The sequence below is a fragment of the Chrysoperla carnea genome, chromosome 1, assembly GCF_905475395.1.
Source record: "Chrysoperla carnea chromosome 1, inChrCarn1.1, whole genome shotgun sequence".
NCBI classification, from domain to species: Eukaryota; Metazoa; Arthropoda; class Insecta; order Neuroptera; family Chrysopidae; genus Chrysoperla; species Chrysoperla carnea.
Genome location: NC_058337.1, coordinates 66,622,417 through 66,634,411, shown reverse-complemented (window position 1 = coordinate 66,634,411; position 11,995 = coordinate 66,622,417). Strand labels below are relative to the sequence as shown.

At 27.7% G+C, this 11,995-nt stretch overlaps 1 protein-coding gene across 1 annotated transcript; it reads right to left on the bottom strand.

The window, feature by feature from the left end:
* Positions 1–8,515: 8,515 nt before the first annotated feature.
* On the bottom strand, positions 8,516–10,904 carry LOC123290421 (POU domain protein CF1A). The gene has a single exon (XM_044870599.1). It carries the CDS (start codon positions 10,510–10,512, stop codon positions 9,283–9,285), a length of 1,230 nt encoding a protein of 409 aa, XP_044726534.1. The 5' UTR covers positions 10,513–10,904; the 3' UTR covers positions 8,516–9,282.
* Between the last annotated feature and the right edge of the window lie 1,091 nt (positions 10,905–11,995).

The window sequence follows — 11,995 nt, the reverse complement described above, 5'->3', positions numbered from 1 at the left end:
GATTTTTTCGAAAGTTGCACTGTAAAATAACGGAATCGGTGAATAGCTTTGCAGAGAAGTATGCACTTACTTAGAATCATAGTCATAGAATCGGCCTTGAGTAGAATATACTTTTCACCATGAAACTGCAGAATATTTTAAATCAAAAAAAACAAATTTATCAACTGATTTCAAACTGCATCAACCTCTATTGCAAAAAATGCATCAACCTCTTTTGCTTTTATAGCTTATTTTAAAATGTCTTTTAAAACTTTATTTGAAAGCAACGATGTTCTTCTATGATGATATCGGTATATGGATGACGTTAAACAGATTTCACATACAGTACCAGCCAGTATTTGTCAATATTAAATCAAACGGTTAGATCTACTTAGCGCTACTATTATTGGAATAACAACACCTTGTTTAAAAATATAATTTTATTTTGAAACAAAAATATTACCGAAATAGTAAAAAAATCTTTTGAAATAATTTATTTTTGTATCTAATATTATTCTAGTAAATAATAATATCATTTTTTAGTTTATTTGAGAAATATCTTTTTATATCATACAAGGTCTAGACGTTTTAAATAATATTACATTTGTTTTTAGAATTATTATTTTTATATTTTTGTTTACTTTTTATGGATTTCAAAAATGATACACAGTTTCAATTAGGCCTCATATGATTTTCGATTCAGCATAGGCAAACTGATTTTCGTCATTTTTAACTTCGTATATATAAAATTTTTCGTGGATGAAAGGTAATAGCGATTTCAGATTTACGCCAATCGTTGCGTAATAACGGCATGTAGAAATAGGGCACATTTATACGCTGGCCTTTTTTTCTGTAAAACTGATACAGAAATAGTTACGATAATTGATTTTATGAATTAGTATAACATTATAAAAATTACTTTTATTATTAAAAATACTTTTTGAGAGACAAGCTTTTATTGTACTAAAAAGTAGAAAATAATTTTATGTATGAGTCACTCATACCCGACTATATGTAAGACCTTGAGGCGCTTAATATCAAAAATGAATCGAAAAGGTAATGAGGCATGCGTTCCGATTCATTTTTGATATTTTAAATTGAGCACCTCAAGCTTTTACACACAGTCGAGTATAAGTTACTCATAGATACAATTATTTTCAACTTTTTAGTACAATAAAAACTTGTCCCTTAAAGAGTAATTTTTATTAAAATTTTTTATTTAAGATTAAAAAAATGTATGTATATATCAAATATGGTGGAAGCGATGGGAAAATCAGGACGCCACAACCTTACCATGCGTTGACATCCAAACTTAATTTGCATGCAAAATTTCAGCTCTATCGGAAACCGGGAAGTGGATCAAATTTGATTAACGATACACAACGGGGCAGGTGAAAAGAAATAAAAGCCTGTAAAAAATATTTTTCCTTGGACCAAGTATTAATCTCAGTGTCTCTTGCAGTGTTTTAAGCAGTTATCAAAAGTTTTTCATCTAGAGAAGTTGAATATGGAACACGCTCACATGAACAGCGTGTTCAATCACAAGGCTTTTATATTCAAAATTATGTCCACGTTATTTGCTATAGAATGAATAGTAGAAAAGATCAAAACGTGGACTGTGTATACGAAGGCATTAAAATAAAATTAATTATAAATTATTTTTAAACTAAGAACTTCTTCAAAACAATTAAGTAGTTTGAAAGTAAGTTACTGAACAACAAAGGTCAAAACAATTTTTTCACTTCATATGTTTTACTCCCATTTATTAAAATGACTTTTAAAATCAATTTTGGCTTCAATTTTTACAGACGCTTCCACCATTTAATTATATGTACGTACTGTATTGTCGATCGTCAATACCATACAGTAATGACGAAATCATCATTTTTATTGCTACTATAGGCCTACTTTTAAGTATCGTATAATTTCGATAATCCGCCCGAAACGTCCAGTAATTTCAACATTATCCTCTCTTTCCATTCCACTTCCGCTCTTACCATTCCACTTCCTACACCTGAGGAAATACATTCAAATAAAAATTATATAGGTATAATACATTTTTGGGTAGAATTTCAGTACTCAGAACAAATTCCAACTCTTCCTCAGAGAACAAGTCATCTAAAACCAAATCTCATAAAAATCCTCTCAGTCGTAGAGCCATGAAGAGTCAACCAAATAGACAGAATTACTTTTGCATTCACGATATAAGTGATATTAATTCATTTCTTTGGAAGCATTTTTAATTTTTGAAAATATTTTTTACCTTGTTCGTTTCTACGTTTAAAACAGGCAGCAAATAATTTAAATTTAAGTCATGTCGTTTACGCGATGATAATATTAGTTTATAATTATTTATTGACTAGGGAATTCAATTATCGCCCAGTGTTTTGATTCTATAAATACAATCAATTATTTAGTATTATTAATTTTTGTACTTTTTTTAAATGGAAAAGATTATGTAAAATAAAACCAAGGTTAACTTTTCTCATTTTATTTAGGAAATATATCTCATAAATTTTTTAAAAGTTTATTTTTATAAATATTTTCCAAGAATTTCTTAAAGAATTGTGATTTGAAGATTAACACGTCGGTATTTATAATACTTAAAAATTAAAATTTAAAAAACATTAATAACAAGTGAAAACAATCAATTGACTGAGTTAATTGTTGAAATACCATTTATAGACAGTCTTGATTACACTGTCACATTACATATTCGTATACATGTCACACATACATAACTGATATATCCATAACCTACATACTATAATATTTGCGCATAATTTACGAAACACATGCTTACGAAACAATGTTTCAGACAAAAGTTGTTTAATTTTTTATAAGGAACATTTTTTACATTTAAATTTTTGTTCTATTTGTAACTGTTTACACGATGGGTAATACGGACCCAAGACCCAATTGACTTATGTTGCTCCTTGATCTCACTTTTTACGTCCTCAGCACGCTTTAAAAATTTCAGCTTGATATCTCTTTTAGTTTTTGAGAATGACGGACATACGACAGACAGACAGACAACTGGAAATGGACTAATTAGGTGAATCTATGAACACCTATACCAAAATTTTGTTCGTAGCATCAATATTTTTAAGCGTTACAAACTTGGGACTAAACTTAATATACTATGTATATTTCATATATATGGTATAATAACAAAACAAAACAAAAAAAAACCTAAACGTTAAAACCAAAAATAATTTGATGTTAAATAAAAATTTACAGGTAAGTATTCATTTGCAAAAAAATTAGAAAAAGTTTAAAAAAGAAAAACATTTAAACCAGTTTTATATCAATATGAAATAAAGTAGATGCATTGTAAATAATTGATTTTTTAAATTTTTTTTTATTCCATATATTACAGATTAATTTGTTATTAATATGTTGGAATGCTCATCAGGAAAAATTTAAATATTTTATGCAAATTTTATGTGATTTTTTTTAATTTTATTTAACTTCTGTAATTATTGTTACATAATATTAAATGCACTTTTATAATAAATATTTAATTTGAGTGTTTTATTTTAAAACGGAAATATTTATGAACTTTTTTTTTATTAAAATTATTTTTAAAAATTTTTTATATGCTGTTAATAGATTATTATTTTTTAATTTATTAAGAATTAAAATTCATGAGTTAATAATTTTCCTTCAAATAAAGGTATATATGACTGTAGTTTGTACTTTTGTAGTTTGAGCCCGCAAAATATTTTTTAATTTTTTGAGATTAACAAAGAAAAAATATTTCTAGGCTCTTCTATGGACTGTAGTTTATACTATTGCAAACAAATAAAATAATTATTTTTACTCAAAATTATATAGAAATAGAAAATATCTACTGAGAAATTAAGCATGCAAACGCGCATGTCTATACGCTTTTCATTAAACATAATTTTTTTTAAAAATAAATAATATTTGAAATAATTGTAATTTTTCAACTGATTACCTTACAGATTTCCTATTTATTATGTATATCGAAACTTTCTACTACTTTTTAAAGTTTTGAACAAATATTTTTGAACGGATGACGCACAAGACCATAATTTTTTAATTTTTGAATCAATTTTAATGTACTTACATTTTGGTTTCAGTTTTATCAATAAGTATTAAATCTTGATTTTTTTTTTAAAATGAACTTAAAAGATTTGAAAAGCAAGCAGTGTTTAAAATAGCCGAAAAAGAATTTCTTTTAATTATAAGGCTTTTATCTTTACAGAAATGAAAATTCGTACATGTAAAACTATTTTTACTCTCATTTTTTGAAAGTCGAAATTAATACCTTTTGATAAATAAATCAATTTCTTTTAAATAAATTAACTTTTCCAAAATTAGAAATCCGACGGATGTACTACTCCTTTAAAACTTATACGACAATTTTAAATTAATCCTCGAATTTTCTTGTAATATATTAAATGACTTTGATCTTGATAATTTAGATAAACAATGTCACGGAATAAAGTCAAACAAAATCAATCATCACACAGGGAAAATTTCTTAATAACATTTTTCCTTATAGAAATCAAAATTAACTTGAAGCCAATAAGTTTTATAAAATAGTTTACACTGCTTTGGAACTAAATTAGAATTCGTAAATTAGTATTAAACAAAGTTCACCGTTACCAAAATTACCCAAAGTTTTTGATTTTTGAGTTTCCATTGGATATTCTCTAAGTCTTTGTATCTGCATTTTGAAAGAAATATAAGGTTTAGTTTGGTAATTATAGAAATTAAGGTTTAACTTTGATTTGAGTGTCGCGTTAATGAGTTGAAATAGTTTTTATTACATATTTACTGTCTTTAAAATTATACGGAAAAAAAAAACAGGGAAATCGAAAAACGCAAACTTTCATTAAATTTATCAATCCTCCAAAACATTGACAAAAAAGTTATAGCTTTTTTAATTCATTATGAGCGCACGGTCTAGATTTTCTTAGAATAATAAATACTAAAACAGTTTTTAAAACATTATTTATGAGTTCAACCCTGTATTATAGCCACTGACATTTTTTTAAGGCATGTTGAGTAGTGTTAAAAATATTATATATAAGTATTTTTTTTTTTAGTTAAAGATTTGTTAGTTTATACAACGGCAAGGTAAGCGAGCAAACAGGAACCTTAGTGTCTACTTGATCGTAAAATTGAAGAGGACTGGAATCTTTTTCTTCTGTGTATATTTAGCCTGCGGTTGTCAAACATTTTTATATTTTTTTGTCTGGTTGACTGAGTGAATGAATGTGTGTAACTTCACTGCTATAATACACCTCACAATTCAAAGTGGTTTTTTGCTGCTAGGCAAATTTTCTTGTTTCTTTTTTTTTTCAAAGCTTGTGAACGCTTTGTTATTAAAATAATTGCAAAATGTTTTTTTTTTCTCATGTTATTAAATTGCAATTAAAACAGATGTCCTGAAATATTGTTTTTAAACGCGTGGTATTTTTAGTACGATCATAAAGTTTTTTACCATGTTTTGTAGTCATTCTCAAGTTTTTTTAATGTTCGTACATTAAAAATTATATACGACAATAAAATTTTGAAAAGATCGCCGCGTGTAAGTTTTATGCCTACTACCAATATAATTCTTTTTGTTTTACTCATAACACAAATCACTGAAATAAAAATAAAGTTGTTTTTATCTGTTACTAATAGAAACACAGTAGATTAATATGTAATTAATCACTTCGTTTACATTAGTTAAGATAAAGCTTTTTTTTTCAAAGATTCTATCACTTTTTAATTTGGAATAAATGTCAATCCATATTGATAGTTCTAAACTCTTTATTACCCCCTGAATTAATAAAAATTACCTTAAATTAAAATGTAGATAGGTATTCATTTTATAAATAACCAAAATAAGACATGCAATACATCTTTGTTGATCAATTAATGATGTAACTGTCAGGATGAATCACTTATTGACTGACTTTATATCTGTTAATATTTTTGTTTATTTTTTTGGCATAAGTATCCAAAAAAAAATAAAAATAAAAAAAAAATGTATTAAGATAATATACAAATAGAAATTTTGTTTTTTGACCTACCAAAAATGTGGAATTTCCAAAACAGAATTTCATGATTTTGGATAAACAGTGAAAATTGTAGGTAATTAACCAAAAGAGAATTTAGTTTTTCGTTATTTTGAGACCTTAATTATAAGTCAGCAATTTAGACACATTTTTTATGAAATAAGGTCAAAAATTCCGAAGAACTCAAATATTATCTTTTAAAAAGATTTTTCGCTAATTCCTAGCATTTTTCTTGGTCAAAAGTGATCTACCATGTGATTTATACCTCAAAATTGCAAAAAGGTATACTAAAATTTATATTTTTCGATTTTCGATGGAATTGTTTTCTATTATTAACCAACTTCAAACGAAAAAGTAGGAGACTGTATTTTTTTTTATGTTTGTTACCTCAGAGCTTTTGACTGGGTGAACCAATTTTGATAATTCTTTATCTATTTGAGAGCTGGTGCTTCCCGTGTGCTTCCATTTCATTTTGGCACAGTTCTAACAACAGCATCCATGAGAAAACCATAAAAGTCTTAAATTTGCATTAAGTATGCACGACAAGAGGGCGAATAACTCAATATCACGCTAACCGATTTCGATGATTCCATTTTAAGTGACAAATTAGTGTACTTCAGATTCACTAAAAATCACAAAATAAAAAAAAAAACTTTTAACAAAAAGAAAAATTTTTCCAAAACAAATTATTATGCTCTAAAAAGTAAAAAAATAACAATAATATAATGTAGTTAAAATAACAATAATTTAAACTAAATTATATTATCGTTATTTTTTTTTTTTTAAGTGCATAATAATTTGTTTTGGAAAATTTTTTCTTTTGAAGTCGGTTTTCTTTTTGTTAAAAGTTTTTTTTTTTTTATTATTCCTTGTTTTCTAAATTATGGCTTTTTACAAAAACTATTCAGGATAAAGATTATTAAATGCTCTTCTTGTTATTTTTAAGCCAAACAACAGGAAAAAGTATGTTCTTTATTGCTCCGCTTTAATTAGGTTAATTAAAGCAAAATAAGAGTGCTATAATATAGATCCTTCTTATCCTAACTTTACAAAAATGTTGTTATCAATTGAAAAAGCAATCCATCATGATCTAACCTTTAATTGGTGATGAAAGTTACGGAAAATAGAAAACCAATTTTAGAAAACTTTACTACTAACCTTGCTACTGCCTTCAATTATTTCATTCTTATTAAAAAGTGATAGAACCTTTAAGAAAGAGTTTTGGATGATTTTTTTGAAATAAAACGTAAAAATTTTGTATGTAATTTTTTAAAAACATTTTCTTTAATTGAATTTTTTTTTATTTTCTTGTCACACCGTACAACAAATATAGATAATTATTAATTATTATAATTATGAATATTTACACTTAATTATTGTTAATTATCTAATAAAAAATTTAATTTTTTTAATTTTATGTACGAGGAAAAAAATGTTTTTTTTACTTACTTTGTTTTTCGAACCTGATCCGATGAAATTTTGAAGGGGGTGAAATAAGGTTAAATCGTTTTTTTTTTAATGAAATAAAAACAAAATAAAACTTTTTGTTTCAAATATTTTTTAATTCAATTTTTTTTTTCGTAATAAATACACAATCAATTATTTATATAATTTTTCATAGTTTATTTAAAATTTTTTTTCGATTTTTTTTTTTTGTTTTCAAATTTTTTGGCATTATTTTGAACTTTTGACAATTTTTTTTAATAAACAAAACAATTTTTCGTACATAAAATTAATAAAATTTTGGAAAAAACAAATTTATTTTTTTTGACATAGAAAAATAAGGAAAAATCGTCATTTTCTCAAAAAAAAAAATAATAGTATAAAAAAAAACAATAAATTTTAAAAATAAAAAAAAACAATTTTTACATAAATTTGCACTAAATTGCGACAGAAATAATATGACGATTTTCGAAAATATATTTTCGTTGATTTAATTTTTTTTTTTCAGACGAAAAAAAAATCAGGAATAAAATTGTTTTTGAGCCAACAAAACTTTCGTTTCGTAGTTATTCATGATTTTTTTTCCTATTTTCGAAAACTGTTAATTAATAATCACGAGTATAATATTTAATAAACAAGTTTGTTTTTTTTTTTCAAAGGGGACTCATTCATTTTATTTATTTTTTCTTGAAAGGGGAGCGAAGGGGCACTATAATAGTTTATAATAATATATTTTTATATATAATATATACATGTGAATTTTTTTTATACTTAAATCAAATTACAAATTTCAAAAAATTTTCTTGCTAATTTACAAAAATTTACCACAATTTCCTTAATTATTTACAAAATGAAAGGAAAAAAACAAATATTTTTTAATTTATATATTTTTTTATACAAATCTTGCACAAAATTGTCTTTTCTGTTAATTTTCATTAAACTAATTTTTTGTTTAAAAAAGTTTTTCATTTTAATAATGTTCTTTTTAATTTTTCAGTTTTCACCACAAACATTTTTTTTAAAAACTTTATTTATTTATTTTTTTAATCTTGGGCCTCGTTTAAAAAAATTTTTTTGCGTGTGTATCTAAGATTTTCATGTGTTTTGAGGTAGAAAATGAACTATTTTTCAAAAAAATTTCAGGCAAGCTCATTTTTTTTATAAAGAGAACTAAATGGACATTTTCCAAAAACAATTATAGTAAAAATTAATACTGGCCATTAATTTATTTTCATACTGACCAAAATACAAGAAAACTTTGGACAATGCATTTTTCTGCATTTTCATCCCGACGGCATGGTTAGTTTTTCAACATCAAATGCGTGGGAGTATTTAATGCCCGTGTAAGCGACAAACCCAACATATTTTAGGTGTGGCATTTTTATTGATTTTAAAAAAAAATACGGTAAGCGAAAAAATGTATGTAAAAATATTTTTATAGAAATTAAAAATTTAAAAAAAATATATAGTACTACTGATTTTTTGTATTTATAAAAATAATGATATATTTTTTCGCTCACCGATTTTGATGGTCGGTTTCTCGCCTACATTATTTTTCCCCGAACCAATAATATCAACACAAAATCACGTTTATCACTCAAATTTAAATCACTTTTTATTAAGATGACGTTTTGAGTAGATTGTCGCACTATGTCGGTTTACAAAAATAAAAATGCATCAGCCAGAATTTGAACGTAAATGACCATTAGACTTCTCTTTATGATGGAAAATATTTATCATAGAACTGATACAACTACCCATGATCATGTTGACTTAATAATGCCGCTGCGGAGGCATTAGATGAGGCCCAAGAAATTAAATGCTAGTGTGCCGCTAACTGATGACCACCCATAGTTTGTGGACTCAACATTGGTGGTGAATGACTATGACTTTGTCCACCCATTGGACTACCATGCATATCTGGATGGTGATAGCCAGGATGCATATGTGTTGGTGGGCCACCCATACCATCCATCATTTCACCACCTAATGTATTTGGTGGTGTCATACGTTTCTCTTTTTGTCGTCGATTACAAAACCAAACTCGCACCACTTCTTTCTCTAATTGTAAACTATCAGCTAATGAGGAAATTTCTTGTGCACTAGGTTTGGGTTGTTTATGAAAATGTTGTTCTAATGCACCTTTTACACTAACCTCAATACTTGTACGCTTTTTCCTTTTTCGACCTTGTGCTGCAATTTTATCAATTGATGTTGGTGAACCTGTTGTTGAGTCCGCTTCCTCTAACCATTTTTGTAATAATGGCTTTAACTTACACATATTTTTAAAACTTAATTGTAATGCTTCAAATCTACATATCGTGGTTTGTGAGAACACATTTCCATATAATGTACCTAATGCTAAACCAACATCAGCTTGTGTAAACCCTAATTTTATCCGTCGCTGTTTAAATTGTTTGGCAAATGCTTCTAAATCATCACTGGTGGGTGTATCTTCCTCACCACCACTCACATCTCGGTCACCCGGATGTTGCTGATGATGTAATGCACCAGGTGAATGCATATCCCTTAAGGCGTGATGCATTTGGGGTGCTTGGGGATGCCCTAACATACCATTCATTGCCGCATGATAATGTTGTAACGGACTCCCAGCACCTGGATTATAATGTGCTGACGAGACAACCGGTGCATGCCATTGATTTTGTCGATGATGTGCCGCCGCTGCCATAGATTCAGCTTGGGCCGTTAAGGGTTTTACATCTTGATGGGTCGCATGATGTGCATGGTGCGTATGCATACCCATAGATGCGGCCCATGGATCTGATGCTGTGGCACTAGGTTGTAAACTCACCCAGGGATGTGTTACTGAATGTGCACCTGGGGATGGTGAACTTGACACTTGATGATGGTGATGGTGATGATGATGATGTTGAGCGGGTATGTATTTCATATCATTTGCATCCGCAGCGGATCGAGGTGAACCACCCCCATGGCCCGGATGGTAAGGATGACCTAATACATTCATCCCAACAACACCATCCATGTCAGCAGTGACAGCACTGCTGGCTGGCAAGTATGTTGCGGCCGACATTAAATTATGCGGCCGATTAGCCGCACTGACACACTCCAGTTTGACGTTTTATTAAAAACAACAGTCACAAAATAAAATTTCAAAAATTAAAAAAAAATATATATTCAAAAGTATTAAAATTATTTCACTAATAATGATTTAAAGTGTGTCATCATTGTTATTTCAGTTTTTTATTTAGTGTCACGCTCCCTGTCACACTATGTGTCAATTAAACTTTTATATTTAAACACTAGATTGCACTATTGTTTTATCCCTTGTAGTATTGTTGTAGTTGCAGCATGACTTCCAAATATTCATGTAAGCATGTCACAGTTGTATTTTAATGTGACACAAAATTTGACAACACAACATAACAAATAAAAAAATAAAAAAATTCACACTTAAATTTGTTACATTTACAAATCAAAAATCACTTTACGAAAAATATGTTTAAAAAAAACAAAAGGAAAACAATCGAAAAGAATTTAAAAAAAACAATTGTTGTTGTTTATTTTGTTTTTTTTTTCTTGTATTGTAGCCTTGTTCAAATAACAATATATGTGATACTGAAGTACGTCGGTCCTCTAAACTTCCATAGAGTCATCTCAGTACTAACTTCTATTCTCGAGTTGCCAACATTGAAAGGCAAATCTGTATGTTCACTACTCACTTCTAGTGCCTGTGTTGTCCCCATAAAACCCAGTCCACATACAACACACGCATACATAGAAACACGTACACACATGTCTATACACGTATACATACACACATATACTATTTTTACCCCCACTATGTGCGCCATTGTATATACCTTAATGGTTCGTTTCCAATGTGACGTCACTAGTATAGTATAACATGATTGCACTAAATGTTAAATAGGTACCGCCTTTATCAATTGGGAAAATGTGTGTGTATGTGTTTGTTGTATTCAGGTGGGGGGTTAAATGTAAGTGTTGGATTTTACCCCTCAAAATTCAGTTGTTTTGTGTGTATATAATGCTATACAATAATAACAACAGTGTTTTTTAAGTGGGGGGTTCTTTTGGTTAGGTTTAACTCTATACACGCTCAAATAATATTCTCTTTCTACTCTACTACTAACTCGGAGTATTCAATTGATATTTGTTCGTAACTTAGCAACCCGTTTTTCACCCGTGTACGTAAATACGTGTATTATTATTGTATGATTTTCATGTTTGTATTTGTACGAATTTTCTATCTGTGTTTGTTAGTTTTATATATGTATGTATTGTTTTCGAACTTAACACGACTTAGAACTTACTTTGTTGTTTCTAAATGACTGAGTTCGAATTGTTTTTTTTTTTTGTTCTTTTTGATATTTAAGCGGGTTTTACTTCTTAAAATTTTCCCATTTAGTATAAAGTTTTATAGTATTTCGTGATACCCTATACATTTTGGAATATATTGAGCGTTGTATATGAAATATAAAATACAATTTTTTTTTGGAACCAGAAACATGTAGTTCCCATTAAACAGATTACAG